At 38.0% G+C, this 18,539-nt stretch overlaps 1 protein-coding gene and 1 long non-coding RNA gene across 5 annotated transcripts in view; one reads left to right on the forward strand and one right to left on the reverse strand.

Moving 5' to 3' along the window:
* LOC575444 (E3 ubiquitin-protein ligase RNF19A) overlaps window positions 1-18,539 on the reverse strand; it is a 47,913-nt gene that overhangs the window by 13,359 nt on the left and 16,015 nt on the right. For all 4 annotated transcript variants that reach the window (XM_775846.5, XM_011679706.2, XM_011679707.2 and 1 more), the window contains exons 2-5: window positions 17,404-18,525; window positions 15,014-15,204; window positions 14,251-14,395; window positions 1,683-1,845 (exon numbers count right to left, since the gene is read on the reverse strand). In XM_775846.5, coding sequence (XP_780939.3) covers window positions 1,683-1,845; window positions 14,251-14,395; window positions 15,014-15,204; window positions 17,404-17,966 — 1,062 coding nt within the window. In that variant the 5' untranslated portion in view covers window positions 17,967-18,525. The remainder of the gene's footprint in view (window positions 1-1,682; window positions 1,846-14,250; window positions 14,396-15,013; window positions 15,205-17,403; window positions 18,526-18,539) is intronic.
* On the forward strand, window positions 4,927-9,774 carry LOC105446760. Its single transcript, XR_004062152.1, has 5 exons — window positions 4,927-5,105; window positions 6,547-6,650; window positions 6,887-7,023; window positions 7,279-7,415; window positions 8,071-9,774. It is a non-coding gene; the product is annotated as an uncharacterized LOC105446760 (long non-coding RNA).

Here is an 18,539-nt window from a genome sequence, read left to right on the forward strand (position 1 = left end):
GGAGAGGAAGGGAGAGAGGATAGAAGGAGGGAGAGAGAGAAGGAGGAGGATGGGAAGGGAGGAGAGAAGAAGGGAGAAAGAGAAGGGGGAGGATGGGAGAGAATAGAGAGGATGAGAGAGAATAGAGATGATGAAGAGATGGAGATTGGAAGAAGTAGGGCAGGAGATGATGGGGAGAGGAAGGGAGAGAGGATAGAAGGAGGGAGAGAGAAAAGGGGGATGATGGGAAGGGAGGAGAGAAGAAGGGAGGATAGAAGGAGGAGAGAAGAAGGGAGGATAGAAGGAGGGAGAGAGAGAAGGGGGAAGATGGGAAGGGAGGAGAGAAGAAGGGAGGAGAGAAGAAGGGAGGATAGAAGGAGGAGAGAAGAAGGGAGGATAGAAGGAGGGAGAGAGAGAAGGGGGAAGATGGGAAGGGAGGAGAGAAGAAGGGAGGAGAGAAGAAGGGAGGAGAGAAGAGGGGAGAAAGAGAAGGGGGAGGATGGGAAGAGAGGGGAAAGTGTGAGAAAGAGGGAAAGATTGGGGAGGGAGAGAACTATTACAGATAGGATGAGAGGGAATATAGATGAAGATATTTATATTGAAAGAAGTAGGAGAGAGAGAGAGAACTAGGGGAAAGGAAGAGAAAGAGAGAGAGAGAGAGAGGGTGGGGGAGACAGACAGAGAGAGAGAGAGAGAGAGAGGGGGTGGGGGAGGGAGGGAGGACAGAAGACTTGATCAGGAAAAAAAAAGACAGAGGAGACATAAAAAGAGAAGAGAGGGGAGCATGCAATAGCCTATACTGGAAAACAACAAGGAACCCCAAGAAAATGGAATCAGTTAAAATAGGGATGGGTGAGAAGACAGTGGAGAGAAAAAAAGTGAAAAATAAGAAATAGAGAGAGTGTTAGGGACTAATGTAGGACATCATTTGACAGGTGAAGTGAAAATGGCCAACCTAACCTGATTGTAAGCAAAATCAAAAGGTGGAAATGAAATCTAAAATACGCATCAGTGCTGTGACCCAGACATGGACCTATACCAGAAGTTCACAATAATACCACTAAACTCTTCTTCAACCTCCTGTTGTCTGTGTTTGGTTTGGCTGCACCCAAACTTTGCTTTCTTATTTCCTGGAAATAATCACTACTGGCAATTACATTTGTCTGAAATGTTTAAAAGCTCTACAAAAGCAGAGGTTTGTAACTCTTTTGAGGCAGTTTGCAAAAAAGAATGTTCTAGTACATAACTTCCTGTCGCTAGGTTTGAGCTCAGTCTCAATTCCAGTTTAACAAAGACACTTACACATAAACTGAATCCTATTTGGTTGCTCTGTTATACAAGCTTAAACCATGTATCAACTTAAACCATCAAATTTTCACAATGGTGCTCTGGCAATTTTGTCATTGAAATAGGATTTTGGTTAAGGCTGCAAATGGGTTAAAGGTGAAGTCAAAAATTTGGGATTGGGTTTGAATTGGGTTTCAGGTTAAAGGTAAGTTTAAATAAAATTTGGAGTGGACTATTAGGCTATTATTATTATGGCCAGGATGGCCACTGTGCGGAGTGGTTGGGTGGTGTGACAGAGGTATTAGGGTAAGGGTAAGGTAAAGTGTTTGGTCCAAGTTTACAGTAAATAATTCAGTAATGAGAAGAATAGTGACCACAAAGCAATCATAGAATCTTTTTAAATCCAGCTAACTTACCTTTCTTCCGACATAGACTGGTATGCCAATGATGATGGCTGGAACGGCTATTCCAGCAATCAGGGCTATGCCCACAGGAGCTCCTACGAGTGTGCCAAGCTGCCACAGGATCTTCTTCTTGCGGCTCCATGGCTTCTTCCCCCAGAAAGTACATCCAGAGGGGCTGTGGTCAAAAGAGATGAGAGCCAAAGTTATTGAATTGATATTCAGATAGTACAGTTGGAAATACAAAAAAGGGTACAGTTTAAATGCATACTACAGCAACAGCCCTCTAAAGGGGTTGTATCTGAAAAATGGAAGAGCACCTTTATGCGTTAAACAACATCATCTATTTGGGAACCAAACGGGCGTTAACCCTGTGAAAAATAATACGAGTTAAGGCTTTTTTGGCTAAAATCAGATGATATGCTTATGTCGGTTTTCCAAAAATAAATAAATTTAAAAGAAAATGAAAATGACTGAATGCCTGATAAAACCATTCAAATTATTCTAAGAAATCTTTTTCAAACTCAATTGACAGAACATTTGATGCTGAAGTGTAAAGTTGTGCCTTATCAATATCATCCTTTAACAAAAATCATGTTTATTGGATTGGAAGCATAAAATCAATATTCATTGTGGTCACTGACTGCATCACAACAGGCGGCACAAGATATAACTTTTCATATCATCTGCAACCTCAAACATTGTGGTTTAGCCATTAAGCGTAGGCTTACATGTCAACAGAATGTTGTTTTTCTTCATGTTCCCCACAGTAGCTCATTCATTGATGTTTAATGTGAGTCATGCCATGCAAATGTTTCCATGTCCCAGAAGCTTACAAGCAACAACCAGGATGTTTACATGGTACTTCGTCTACTAACGAGGAAGAAAAGATGACTCAACCATAATATAAATCTTGCCTCACTTTAATAGAGAGTGTCATCATTGTGCGGGTCCTCAAAACATGAATGTTTCCAGCTAACGGGACGTTTTAAGATTGATAATTGACAGGTTTCCATTGAAAAGAATACATGTATTTATAGATATTTTCAAGAGAATACACCTAATGAAAGTAAATATATCTGTCTGAATTGCTTTACTTTAAACTTCTAATTCGTTTCAAGCACCATCAAATTTCATAAAAGCTGAATTTAACTACTTTCTCTTTCATTCAAAAGATATGAGATACCATCAACAATTTTGTGGTCTTGGTGGTTTCCGACACATCAAGAAGAAAAAAAAGTAATGCAATGCATCACATGTACCCACAATCCCCCATGATTTAATAACAGTACGCCTTTAAAAGAAATGATTGAAGCTCTTCAATTTAATATACATATTGATTACCGGAACAGAATTCATTTCGGCAAGTCTAAAATGGAATGGGGTAAGAGTGAATGTAGAGAGTACTGTATCTGTACAGTGCTGTAAAACTCATTTCCTTATCTCATGGTAAATACAGGATTTTCAATAGAGAAAAGTAATATTCCTACATGTCTGGGGCTATTTCACTTTCTATTTTTCATTGATTTGAAACATTTTGTGAACAGGTTCAGTGCAGTTAATTACCTGTAAGGTTCATCTAATTATTGTCTTATTATCTCATTATCACTCAAGTATGGTCTCTGATAGTAACCTGATATAAATGGGGTAGAAATATGCACCAACAATCCTAAACTTGCAAGTCATTCTCATCCATAGCAATCTTACACAAACAAAGTGCAATACTGAATTTCTCACTGAAAATGATTCATGCAATCTTCACTAAGGAAGGAAGTACAAGTGTCCTCTATAAGTTCAGTGTCAAATGACAATTTTCATGTGCCTGCCATAAGGGCAATAGGAGGGGAAATCCTAAGTGTATGCCTAAATATGTACATGTATGCATATACATACATGTATATTGGGCCATTAGCAATTCCTGTACATAGCGTCCTTCTGATGGCACACATACATGTTCCGAGCGTACTCTATGATTGTGAGTTCAATGTCACATGACAATTGTCATGTGCCTGCCATAAGGGCGATAGGAGGGGAATTCTTAAGTGTATGCCTAAATATGTACATGTATGCATATACATGTATATTGGGCTATTAGCAATTCCTGTACATAGCGTCCTTCTGATGGCACACATACATGTTCCGAGTGTACTCTATGATCGTGAGTTCAATGTCAAATGACAATTGTCATGTGCCTGCCATAAGGATGTTAGAAGGGGAATTCCTTCATGTAGATTAGTCTGCTGTCAATTCCCTGGCTATGTGCCCATCTTCCTATCTTCTATGCATGCAACAGGCTTTATCATGGGACATGTATTTCCAGGAACTCCAGCCTTGGCCAGATAATTAATTGATCAGCATGGACATTCGTTTCATGATGATGTAAACAAAACTGCTGGCCTTATATAAGCACTCACAATCACATTTAATGGGCATACACTGTATGGTTTAATTTGTGGATATTTGAGTGGAAAATAAATAAATAAAATAAAATCAAATCAAATCAGATCAAATACTACAAAATTATGTTACCGATAGCTATTTGTGAGAGACCGATGGATAACTTCACATAAAGTATTTGGTACTGTAACAAGGGATAAATAGGAACAAACGGGGAAAACACAAACATAAAACTGGAAAAAACATCATTTAGACAATTTTTTTTCTCCAAGTAATGGTATCATACTGTACCGATTATTTATTTATTTTTTTAACTCCAAATGAAAAAAGAGAATAGGATATTAATTATTCTTAGGGAGATAGAAATCCCAATATGTACACTTTCCAAGTTTTGTTCCTTCATTCATCCGGACGTTCCTGTTCAATCAGTTTTACGGTTATTATCAAACTATAAACCGTTTTGCTAGGATGCATGACATGATAGTTGATTTAAAGAATTCCCGAACTATTTGTAAGGATATTTACACCAGCTCTCTGATGAGGGCATGTTTGCATCAGACTAACAAATACTACAATGTATTGACCTTAATCAGGGAAAAGCAAATAGAGTGCAGTACAGTGTTTGCATGCTAGAGTCCAGTTCGTATGTAGTGTTTGCATGCTCGAGTCCAGTACGATCAAAGACTCTTTGGTTCGATCCTGCCCAGTCATTCATTGTGGGTTTCAATGAATGAGGTATTCAGTTATAAATAACTCGGTCCAATGATCACACCCAAATTCCTTAGCTAAAACTGTACTCCTTATACCCTCCTATTATCAAATGCCCCTAAAGGCCTAAGTGTAAATTGGTATAGTCTCAACACAGTCAGCCCGCTGCACGCTCGCTAATGAGCATATCGTGCGAGCGTTATCGTGCGATGGAAACAGCTCGATGAATAATATCCACAAACGAGAAGTTACGAGATCGTGCGAGAATACTGGAAGGGATGACGTAGACTCTATTTTCTCGCGCATGCTCAGTTTTTGAGCAGCCATGTTTGGGTAAGTCGATCTCCAGAAAATTTCCTTTCGAATGATATGAAATGTTGATATATTTCCGCAAAATTTACGGTTTTACAGCATCATGCAATGAAGCCTAATTTTGAGAAGTTTTCGTTCCTAGTTTTGTAACTAAAATTTGTTTTCGTAAACCTGACCCGTTCGAAACTAGAAAAAGATCATTTGATGTCGATATGTGTTCAGCAATGTCTGAAATTGCCAAATCTGTTGTCCAATTTGAGGTTCCTCAACAGGAAATTAGTGAATTCTGCTTCCCAAATCCCCAAAAAAATTATGTTTTCACCGGAAATACGTACTCGAAGTTGGGTGAACTGGCGCGAAATGGTCTAAAAATAGTAAAACGCGCGAATGGGCGTAGTGCCTACCGATTGTATAGTGTTGTCCCACATATAGATTTTCATGGAGTCTTCAGTGCAATTGTTGGCTCAAAGACCGAAACTATTTCATTTTCTGTTGAATTTCAGTTTCCTCATGTGTTCAGGCATCAAATGGGACTGGGATTATTAGTAATAACGTTTTTAGATTGAATTCCAAATAGGATTTGATCTAGACTTCTATTAAAAGTCAAGATGAGTCAATGCTATTGCGTATTGACCAGTAGCACTGCACTGCATAGGCAGGATTGGAATAGATCTACATGAATAGTCGATACACTCGTAACACACAGAGATGCACACAATCATGCCGATGCGGCTGATCGAAAGTTTGACAGTGGACTCACAATTTGAATTTTTAAATAATTCTTTCTAACATCGGAAAGTTGAAAAAATTGTATTTTAATGCTATGTAGGTGTCATCAATCGTCACGAAAGTAACGATTTTGAGTGAAATCAGTTGAGTGTTGTACAGTGGTGTTTGAAATGTTGAGAATCAATAGCACAGCTTTTAATATACAGCCAGGATAGTAATGCACATATATGTGTGGTCTAGACTCTAGTCAGTCTAGACTTACATCTGTACATGGCTGCATTAGCCATTACGACCTTGGCTGTGTATTAAAAGCTGTTCTTTTGAATCTCAACATTTCAAACACCACTGTACAAAACTCAACTGATTTCACTTAAAATCGGTACTGTAGTGACAATTGATAAATAGCAATAAAAATAAAAAAAATTCAACTCACCGATGTTAGAAAAATAATTTAAAAATTCAAATCGCATGTCTACCGTCAAACTTGCCGGTCAGCCACATCGTATTCATTGTGTGCATTTGTGTATATTGACTTTTACACAGACACATATTTCCCTAAATAAAAGTTAATGATAATCTGATTTGTGAAATGGGATTCCATGTTTTGCCCAGGGGTAGAGAACTAGTTCTTGCTAGCTTTTTTATTTGTTGAGGAAATCACTCTTGAATGTTTGATTTATTTCTTGTGTTCATTCTGTGTTAATTGTTTTTGTTTTTGTTTTTTTGGTTCCAGGCGCTGAGATGTACACAGGCCCTCATAGAAGTTGTGACCCCTAGCCCTCCTCTTCCAATTGACCCCCCCTGATCTTGACCTCAAGGATGCATCCTAGAAACAAGGTAAGTTGTGACTTAATTTATTCTATTCACATGGGAATTTGTTTCCCTAAATAGCAGTCAGTGAAACTATAAAAAAAATACACTTACATGTATGTTCTCCCATAGAATACAGTAGTGATTTCTTACATGATAAGGAAATCTTGATGCATAACTGTTTAATGTCATGTAGATTACTTTGTATATTCAAACAACCTGCGTTGTTCATTCACTGTCTAATGTTGATAATTTTGTTCCAGGTGCGGAGCTGTACACAGTCCTTCCTACAACTTGTAGAAGATCCCGCACAGGCTTCACAACCAGTCATGTGACCCCTAGCCCTCTTCCAACTGATCGCCCCCTTGACCTTGACCTCAAGATGCCACCTAGAAACAAAGTAAGTTGTGATTTCATTTATTGCATTTACATGGAAATTTGTATCCCTAAAGAGCAGTCAGTGAAATTTCTGATTGGTGAAAAAAGTTCATTTATGTTCTCCCATAGGATAATATAGTAATTACTCTCATTTCCTCTTCTAATACATGATTAGGAAATCTTGATGCATAACTGTTTAATGTCATGTAGATTGCTTTGTATATTAAAACAACCTGCGTTGTTCATTCACTGTCTAATGTTGATAATTTTGTTCCAGGTGTGGAGCTGTACACAGTCCTTCCTACAACTTGTAGAAGATCTCCCATAGGCTTCACAACCAGTCATGTGACCCCTAGCCCTCTTCCAACTGATTGCCCCCTTGATCTTGACCTCAAGATGCAACCTGGAAACAAAGTAAGTTGTGATTTCATTTATTTTATGTACATGGAAATTATAAAGTGCTTTCTCAAAGTAAATTCAAATTAAACTCATTTTGAATCACATTTTATTGTTTATTCTCGGAAAAAAACAAGATCCTGTTCATTAAAGTTACCATTTATTCAGTAATTATCTCCTCAATGAATGCTAACCACCGTGGTAACATTATGGTGTTGTTTTGTGAATGTTGACATGACATGGGCGGAGCGAGGGACTGCACAACGGCTCAGCTGTCGACTTCCCTAGAGGGCAACATGGATTTCCCCAAATGGTGTCGTTCTCGAGGGTAGTAGATGGCTGAGCTGTTTTCATGCATCGCAGCATCTCACTCCACCTGAGTGACATTATTAAATAGAAATCTTCTTCCTCAAGAACTAATAAGTGAATTCATAAAATAAAAAATCTTCATTTTGTTTCCATTACTGGTATATAAACAGTGTTCCTAGGTTGTAATCTAACCAAAGCATTGTGAAAATACAGGAAAATTATTTTTATTTGAACTAATATTATTAATCTTGCTCCTTAACTTATGAATGTCAACTGTTTGTCAAGTAAACTTTTGAAGTTGCATCAATTAACGTTTTAATGATATATTAAGTCAGTTTTTCTTTGACTCTTATCTTATTTTCAGATTAAGCATTGTGATTTTATCACCATGAGGGATGAAGTAGAAAATTCAGCCTGTACATCACATCAATCGTTCTTGCTGCTGGGGTGAAGGATAAGTTGGCTCCTTGGCCCCATTTATGTACTATGAAATCTAATGCCCTTGTAGCTATCATTACGGAACGTAATACCGATATCTAAATGACAGACTGTATTTGTAGTGGTTGCAGAAAAAAATATGTTAGAAAATTGAAAAACCCAAAAGACACGTAAAAAAGAAAGAATTATTTTATTTCTGTTCCATTATGACCGTTGTGTTGATAAATTATTAAGAGATTGTGAATGTGAATTAGAATAATTCAATGCTGCATTTTCTGAAGAATGCACTTCAATTCCACCTACTATACCTTTATGCATGAAACATAGATTTGAATTGGCACATTTTGAGCAATCTAGAAGTTATCGTTCCTGTTCTGTTTGTGAAGCATTACTGACTTCTGATGACAAAACATATACCTGTAAAGATATTCCTGAAAGTGAATTGAAAAGATTGGGTGATATAAATGAAGACTTTTCAGGAACACAAGGTCACCATATATGTAGACCATGCTACATGTATTGTATAAAGAAAAGTAGAGCTAATAAAATGTCACTTAGAAGTATGGAAAATTCGCATCAGAGCTGTGTGCTTGCATCAGATTCGGACGAAGACTTTTTACTCAAAATTCTAAATGTTTATTTGTATATATGTAGACTGTGTCTTGAGGATGGTTATTTTTATTCATAACTGTTTATGAATATTTTTCTGATCTTGTCTCAAAAAGATGTTGTGATGCGCTACAGAATGACCGTGTAAATGAAAGTCCATTATTTGTAAAGGATAAGATTATATACCAGTTCGGTGAGCTTTTGATTGTACATAGAGATGCTGGTAGGAGGGGAATATCTTTTTACAGTGCAGAGATGTCTCATGATTATGTTATACGTTCATGGCATATTTCAGTTTCTAAATTGAGATCATTACAAATTGACAAGAATAGTGCCCAAGATGTGCCCAATAGACCATCCTTTTCCTCACAGTTTAGTTCACCTTCAGAGGTGAACATGCAGTTCCGAAATGTTGTCAATAACGGAAATGAATTTCTCTGTAAACAGGCGAAACACTTTAGTTGGAATATTTAACTAATCCGTTATCTGTCACTGATTTTAACTTTGACAATGTATGTTGCTTCTACCGGTAGTGATCATGTTCACCTTGCAGCCTGTGTTCTTTCAGCATTTCTTTCTTTTGCTAAATATAGAAAACCACTTACCAGTATGTATTCATCACATGTATGAATGCAAACCAGTGTTATGCACAATACTCTTTATCTGATTTAATGCTCCATTTTGTTTGTATTACATATTATATTCTTTTTTGTTATAATAGTTTATGTTGCACACTTACCATATTCCTTGTACAGTCTTCTAATATATATATTATGGCAGAATGTAGCATGTACACATGAGCAACTTAAGTTATTCGTGTTATAACATTATTAATTTAACTTAGGATTTTTGTATTTTCCGTGCTTTAGTGCCTTAAACTAGCCAGTACTGTGTGTGTGTCCCAGCTGGACTAGCTTATGAATAATAATATCTGCCAAAACATGTATTTTTTTAACCTTGCCAAGTTGTCTCTTGTATTCAAAGAGAAATAAAAAAAATAAAAACAATTGTTCAAAAGAAACATCCCGTTTGTGTATATGCGTGAACTGTATGACTGATCAGAGGACTGTGTTTCTTTATTGAAGGCGTTACTTTGTTAACGGGAATGTCAACCTCAATCCTTTGCAGGACCAAATTCATGAGCGACTTCAGTTCGCCTTGTAAACAGAATGACTTGAATATTGCTTTGCCCTCCGACTTTCAAAGGTTTGAAGGGAAAATTGCCCCCGTGTATTTTTAACTTATTTATTTGTGTGTAGTGTCAATCACTGCATTGGACACCGACATGTTCACATATCATTTCTTGGGAAGAAAAAAACAACAATTAAGCAGAGAGATATTGGACTTTACATTCCTGGCGTATAGTCTATAGTATAAAGTGCAATATTATGTTTTGCAACTTTGTACTAACAACTGTGAACTTCACCATACCACTAATAACCGTGAATAATAATGGGATTTTTATTTATTTATAAATTCGATGACAATTGCATTTTGCTCAAAATCGCCTACCCACACAGCTGAACTCGCTGATTCAGACATCGGTGAAGTCGTATAATTTCGTTACACAAATTTGTATGGGTGGGCGCATACTATTCTTCAAATTGAAATTTCTTGAAACGAACACTAAATTTTCCAAAATCAATCGTATCACTGCCCATAGTTAATCTTAGTAATCGATAAATACCAAGATAATTACATGAAATAGGGTTAAAATGTTGAAATAACGCCATTATTCGTGCCTAGAAAACAAACCGCGAAGTCACAAGTTCGTTCACCTTTGACGAATGGTCGTTCGGTAGGTGATCGGAAATCTTCGTATTCATGTATCTTCTTATTGTGGAACTATTTTTTAAAACCGTGAACTTGACCCGTTCGAATCATCAAATAACCTGATCTTCACACCATACAAAGAACGATGTTTAAACTCTCCAAAAATATAAAGATTGATGAGGTTCCTACTCGTTTTATACGTTTTTTATGCATTCACTTTCATCATAAACTCGATGAAAATACGGAAAAAGTAAGCTTGTACTTGACAGGAAATATTTCATAAGGTAATGGAGTTCAGTTTATTTCTAATTCAGATAAATGAAAGAGCAGTTTCTTGTCTTCAATTTGACATATCGTTCATGCTAAATGATTAGCAAGAAACCATTTTGTGTAGGTGGAAACAAGTCGGTGTTTTCAAGCTCGTGTGCTCATTACGTATTCATATTGACCGCTTGGCTTGCATACGAGTACGATAAATACGGGCGGTTTTCGTGCAGCGGCGTACTGACTGAACAGTCTTTACAGTTATGCATAGATAGGGTACGTTTATGCTCAATTTTGAAGGCAGAATGAGTGATTTGAAACGCTCATCGTAATCGCAGTTCCACGGTGTACTGTTTATGCTCACTTCTCTGGCTCCTCCAGGCATGATTCTGGCTGATTCCAGAATCATGCCTGGAGGAGCCAGAGAAGTGCAGTCACCCCATTTAAACGCGTTTACGAATGATTGTGCGTTTATGCTTCCCCAGAATCGCTGATCCAAAATGCACCTTTTTGTGAGTTTACGATCGGCGATTACGACGGCCGTTTTTCTGTGATTCTACAAAAATGAGAAAGGACACAACCGTGTTTTGAACTAAACGCGTAACAATTGCCTCATTCTGGCCAGAAAAAATTGAGCATAAACATACCCTAGATAGTCTTGACAGGAATAAACGACTAGTCATAAATATATAGTTTATGCATGTATTCCTGATAGTATTTAAGGAGATAGAGGGTGGAATTGCTTCTCAGAAAAGGAGAAAGAGAAGGAGGGAGACAAAAACAGAAAGGATTAAGACTTGTTTTTCTTTTCTATACAGCAATGGATGAAGTTTCATGATATAGGCCTAGATAGCAAAAGAGAGATAATGAACTAGTTAAAAAGGGGAAGGGAAATTGAAACTTCAAGTGATTCTCTATGTAGATTAAATTGCTAGCAAGAGAGTGTAAGTCATTACAAGGGGATAGGAAGAAAAAGAAAGGAGAAATGAAAAGAGAGAAAACCATCAGAGAGAAGGAAAAGAGAAAAATGACCAGTAAGAGAGCAAGAGAGATAAAGCAAAAGAGAGGGAAGAAGAGGCAAAAAGACAAAGTTACGAAAACCACATCTTACAATGAGTCTTCCACGCTATCTCAGTTTAGGACCTACAGCCTGGATAAAGAGCTTTTAGGGCACAAATCTCCCTAAAGCTGTGCATCAAACCTAACCATCTTTCCAAGATCACGTTGCATCTTTACAGCTACCATAGTCAGCACATGATGACAACATTGATTAGGATCATAGGACTAGGACTTATAATCCTTGATATCCTCTTGCATTTAGTTTCACTAATACCATCATTTCAAATCTATTATTTCTCCCCGTCTTTTATAGAAAGAAGTATTTTGAATCTGTGACCTCTTTTGTGAGTAAAAGATCATGATTCATGGCAGAGTATTGTAAATCGCAAACACAAACCCATGTCAGTTGTAATGCATGGCAGAAGGTCTGATATGCAAGACTATGGAGACGAAAACTCCATTTAAATAGGCTCAAAACTGTATGGAAATGGAACTCTGCATTATACATGTATATAAGTTCTGTAGAAATGTAATCTACATGTATACCTTGTTTTACAATTTAGTTATTATTGTAATTTTTGTAATAAATAGGCTCAAAGCTTTATGAGATTGTAACTCTGTATTACATTGTAAGTTCTGTAGAAATGTAATCTACAAGTAAATTTGTTTTTACAAATAGAGTTATTATTGTAATTAAGTGTCAATTAGAGTATGTGCCCGATGACTAATCCCTATACCCATCATTTTCAAATTCCCAAACCTGCTTGCTCCAAGAATTCCCAGTCCCAATTATCCCACATTATCATCATGACACAGTCCTTCAATATAGTGAGAAAATAGAATTGCTTTGTTTCTTATGATTCACTCAAATTTGAATGAATAATACACAATACTGATGACAAATCACTGTTTTATCTGGCTTTGCATTTATCTGACTGCACAAACAAAGAAATTCCCCCGACCCGGCCGACCGATCCCAGATAATGTATATTTGGATAAGCATAGCCTGTGGGTGAACGAGCTTCCATAAACCTTGCAGTCACTTAAAAACACAGATCAGTGAACAAATATAGTTCAGGAAACATTTCAAAAATATCTCATACGTGGAAAAATACACCACTCCTATAAATGTACATGACTTGTGACTCTTGAAACCAATTCCAAATCCCTGACTTGATCAACAAACAACATTTGTGCTGTTTTCTAGTTCCTACTTGTAGTAGCAGCTGAAACCGTGGCCTTGTACATTCCTGTTTAATGTTTCCTTTATGTTTCATGTATTCAATAACAATTCTATGAAAGACTTGAAATCTTTTCTTGCCGCTCCTCCATGTACCTGTACCTTTGTAATCACCCATTTAAAGGAAACATTTTCTTTGAATTGCAATTGCCCAAACAGGTTTCGTATTTCACTAAACAACAAAGTTACGACAGTAATATTGGCTACATATGCAACTGAAATTCTCAATGAAGCAATAATAATAATAATAATAATAGCCTAATAGTCCACTCCAAATTTTATTAAACCGAAACGGAAATTCTTTTTGCCCAATTGATCGTGAGCCCGGCAGCCACTGAGCAGCGCCAGATCGACGTTGCTCTATCCCTTATTTACATTAGATAAAACTTCTTTCAAGGTTTGCCACTGGCCTTGGTCTCCTAGTTTGGTAGATGATTATGAAAAATCTTTTCAGACCTTTTCAGAACTGCCCCCTCCCCATCCCCCCCCCCCAACAAAAATGGTGCAGAAAAATAATGTGACATAAGCATCATTCATGTCACAACAATGAGCAGTGTGTGCGTGGGGGGCATTGTTGTTTATTTAATTCCATCTTTGCCTACGGGAGCCAGGCGGTCCCAGCATTAAGGCTATGAGCATTGCATTACTTAGTAGTCATGGAGTTTCATACATAACACAGATTGCCATGTCCCCCTTGAATGGAAGGATCTGTAAACAGCAACATTAAACAGAGATAAATAAGTTCTGGGCGATTCTGTGCAATGCAGGGAAAAAAACTACTTTAAAAATTTCGGGGGCTACTTTTCAAGCTTGCTTGCATGAAAATAACACTCTTTAATTCGTTTTGCATTGAACTCTATGCAAATTTTGGGGGCTCTTTTATGACTTTCGGGGATCTTTTTGGCATTTCAGGGGCTAATTCGCCCCGAGCCCCCATGTATTTTATTCACTGGTGACAATTGTCCAAATATTTGATCCATGAATGAAAATCTCTTGATACCATGACTGATGGACAGTGATATAAGAATTCATCATTATTCAATGGTCATATCGTGAGATTCATATATGGAAAATAGACAATGTCCTACAGAACCAATCGTAGGGAATCCCCCTTTTCGAAGTGAGAGGATTAATTGTCATTTATCATTCCCGATTCCTCACCTGAGATAATGGAGATCCGATATCTCCTTCATACACAACCAACAGAACTCGGCTCCGCAGACGGCACAGGTCATGTGATTACACGAGCCATCGTCAAGCTTGATGATTAATGCTGTACAACGAGGGCACTGTTTGATCTGATCCTCTGTAGCGGTAGGAAAAAAAAAATGGAATACCGGTATTCAAAAGAGGAATTAACATGTGAAAATACTAAACTAGCAGGTACTTCTTGAAAAGTCATATTGCAGTGTCACCTTTTCATTCTAAATGCATTCATGAACTTGTCTATTCAGTTCATAACTGAACATTGCCCCCCCCCCCCCCGCCCCCCTCCCTAAAAATGAAAAAAAGGGACAACGTAGCGTTTAAAGCCATCTTGCTGTGGTTCTAAGGGGCACAAATTTAATCAAATTGTTGGAGAGAACTCAATCAAATTGTTGGAGAAAATTTATTGAAAAAATGAGGAAAAGTGAATAACACATTAATACGCCGACTATTCCAGGGCTGAAGAGGAGTATGCTGTCTTTGTTACATACCATCTTTTTTCATCTCAACAGCATTTGACAACCGTAAATCTCTGTGTGTAAGATGCACCTTTTTTCCGTTGAATTTTTTTTTTGAAAGTCGGGGTTGCGTCTTATACAAAGGTACAACAACAACAACAAATTTCTCGGCCCAAAAAATATGGGTGTGTCTATACACAGGTGCATCTTATACACAGAAATTTAAGGTACGTTAGTGTAGCAGTTCATGTAGTACTCACGTGAGGACGACCCTTGACTGTAACTGAGAGACGTTTTGCGAATGATCCCCAGGCGTTGCTGTCTGGCGGCATCGCAGGTTTGGTTAGGGTGCCATAGCTGCTTGCAGTGGTAGCAGAAACTCGTTCCGCAACCCTGGCGCTGGCAGGACAACTGAGGGCAGTTTGCACAACCAGTTGCTATGACAGCAAATCTACAAAGAAAGATTTTAAGAAATGGAGAGGTATTGTGAATACATGCATCTTCGATATAACCTTGAACAACCTTGTACATTTCATATTTAATTTCTAAGCTGATATTTTGGCACACAGATATTTTTGCAGATGACAAGGATAAAGTTATTTTCACAAGTTGTTGTCACGCTAATTAACAAAGGCTACATAGAGCAGATGTTCACACTTGCATTGCTAGCTCATTTTTGCGTTTTTGTTGAATACACGACCCTACAACAATTCACAAAATTAAAACCTTTGCAAAAACAATAGCTTTTAGTATTTCCAAGTTCTACTGTACATGTTACATCAAATACTCTGTATTTCGAGATCATCAAGTGTTGAATTCTATCTAGTAATCTATTACAGTAGCTATTTGCATCTTAGCACTTCAGATGAAATGATGTTTTAATGGTAAAGGCTAAAGGGGTAACATTGCAAAGAATACAGCAAAAAGGTGTTAATCATGTCCACAACCCATTTTGAGTGGCGTAAACAAGTTGCTGACCGATTTGAAAGGAATATTCCAGGGCATTTGATGATGAGGGGAATTAGGTTAATCACACCCGAAGGAATGTTTAAACGAAAGGGAAAAGTCTGGAGTTCCCCTTTTTTGATATACTGTTTTTGATGTGTTCCTGTAGATATTGAATTATATCTTTCCTTTACTTTACTTTCCTTTTCAATACCTAAACTGAAAAAAGGGATAATCCTTTCAGGATACTGTAGGAAGCATCTACAATGTACATTTGCATTTTTTTATATTGCACCATTAATTTCTTTTAAAAACAATCAAACAACAAAAACAAAAAACATTTTTTTTTTTTTTTTTTTTTTTTTTAAATAGAAAAGTGGCATTTGAAACAAATAGAGCTGAATGTAGTAAAATAATAACAATTCTAGTGAGTTTTTGTACACTCCAGGCACTCCAAAAACTACCCAAGCTATACATGGAGCATGAACCTACATTTATAGTACGGTACATGTCATGACTGGGGAGTCAGGTGTCCATTTACACACGGGGTAAGGTCAGCGGATTTATGCATATTAATATCTTGCCAAAAGACACGAGTGATACATGTACAGTATGTACAGTACAATGTATACAGATGGCACAGAATAGAAAAGAGAAAACCTACAGTTCATCTGTATTTAGAAGTACTTAAGAGAGAGAGACACACACACAAACACACATGTTAGGAAAGAAGAAGGAAAGAAGAAATAAAAAAATAAAGAGTGTGAAATTAAAATTAGAGAATGGCATATGTACTTGTGCGCATGGAAAGACCCGACAAACTCCTTTTCTGGGCATACATGTAGGAACATGAGAACTTGTAACAGGCCTCCACAAATAAATCACTTTTTATGAGATGCTCTCTTGTACTGTATCATGTACACTTTGTAAATGTACATGTCTGCACATTACATGTTCAACCATGACAAGCACATTGCTGAGCACGTGCATGTTTCTTGTGCAGCCATAAAAAAGAATTTTAGGTCCAGCCTAAACATGCGCAGAAAGAAGATCAAATCACATCCATGTACCTTCCCCCACTCATGTTTTTCTCATCAGAGTTTATCAATTCTTAATAAGGTGCAATCAACATGAATTATATACTGTTTGAGCTAAATGTCTGGAAAGGAGCGAAGACTTATTTGGTGTGCTGAGCATCATGTGTGCATGTATGTTTTATCTGCACACGTAGCAATCGTAATTGATATTGCCCTAGGCAAACTTGGTATAAAGGGTCTAGAGAAAAAAACAAAACACAAAAAGAGTAACAGACAGAGAAACAGAAAGACAGACAGACAGAGAAACACAGAGTGGGGATTGTTCGAGAAGAAAAAGTTTTTTCTCTGAACCGAAGGTCAAAATTTATGAAGGCAAGGAGAAAAACAGTAAGAGATAAGTTAATATGTAACAGGAGAGAAAGAGAAAGAGAGAGGGGATGGGAGATATGTTCAACGTGTCACTACTGCCATACTGTATACACTGTACATGTATGTATAAATTTGTTGAACATTCATGCATGTTTGTGAAGTAATGGACTTATAAATCCCTCTAATAAAATTGCCTTTCCAATAGCTTGCATGCTCTGATATAAACTGTGTGAAATGTTGCCCTCATATTTTACTTGTAGCCTATTTAGGGTCTCTTATCAGTCAAGACAATCACTTACCCACAGTCTGGCGCCGGACACCATCGACAATCCGGATCCATCATGAGTAGTCTCCGTAACGTGAACTCCTCATATTTATCCATAAGAGCACTGTCTTGCAACACAAGTTTAATGTCATTCGGGTGGAGAGGCTCGGCGCATTCCGGACACGCAATGTTCACTCGGCTCTCCGTGATTTCAATCTTCAGGTACTGTCGTAGGCACTCCCGACACGAGCGATGGTCGCAGGTGATGATGTCCGGAAACTGTTCCTTGGGGCGTTCCATTAGGCACAAGGGGCACTCGATCGTGCCGGCCCCCTTCTTGGAGGTGCTGTTGATGTAAGCCGCTGCGCTGCGCGAGCGACCGACCTGTCGCGTGCTCCGCGGAGTGCCGAGCCCGCCGCCGCTGTGGACCGAGTCGGTGCTGCTCTTGCGCGGCTTGGATCGCCCCGACCAGAAGCGGAAGAACCCGCCTCCTTGCTTCCGGTGCTTGGAGACGGTGGAGTCTATACTGTTGGCCTGAGAACCTCCAGACTGTACTGATCGGGTGTCCATGTCGGCAGATTTCATTGTGAGTTGCATGAGTCTAACCTCGATAAGGTTTGAATTTCAAAAAATAGTAAAAACGATCGCTTTACTTCAAGCTTCCATGTATGTTAGAATATCTGTTGTTTCCAGAGAGAAAGAAATTCTACAAGTAATCTAATCCAAAGACTCCTTCCTCAACCACTGCACACTGTCACCTGATCAAAATGAAGTCACATGATCATCTCTCTAGCATTCCTTCCGTTCCTATTCAAACTCGATGACATAGTCAACTCCACGATACTGGTTGTTCGCAATCGTGGCAGGTATTGCATCCCATTAGCTCACTCCCCCTATTGCCTTCTCCTTCTTTTTACCTTTAGGAAACGAATGTCCTGATGAGCACCGTTAGATCCCCTGATAAGAATAGAAAGGTACTCCAAGCTCTCTTGCGGGAAGAGACAAAACAATGCAAGACAAAATTCTGATGTTTCCGTGATGGCCTTAGAGCAGCGAGATGACTATCTATCTATTCAGGTGAATCGTCTTCTTCTCGACACTTATCTGTACAAGATGTGATGCTTCCGTCCAAGCTGAGCCCCTTTTCTTAAGTGGCCTGCATAAATGAAA

The sequence above is a fragment of the Strongylocentrotus purpuratus genome, unplaced genomic scaffold (assembly GCF_000002235.5).
Source record: "Strongylocentrotus purpuratus isolate Spur 01 unplaced genomic scaffold, Spur_5.0 spur5_scaffold_7, whole genome shotgun sequence".
NCBI lineage: Eukaryota > Metazoa > Echinodermata > Echinoidea > Camarodonta > Strongylocentrotidae > Strongylocentrotus > Strongylocentrotus purpuratus.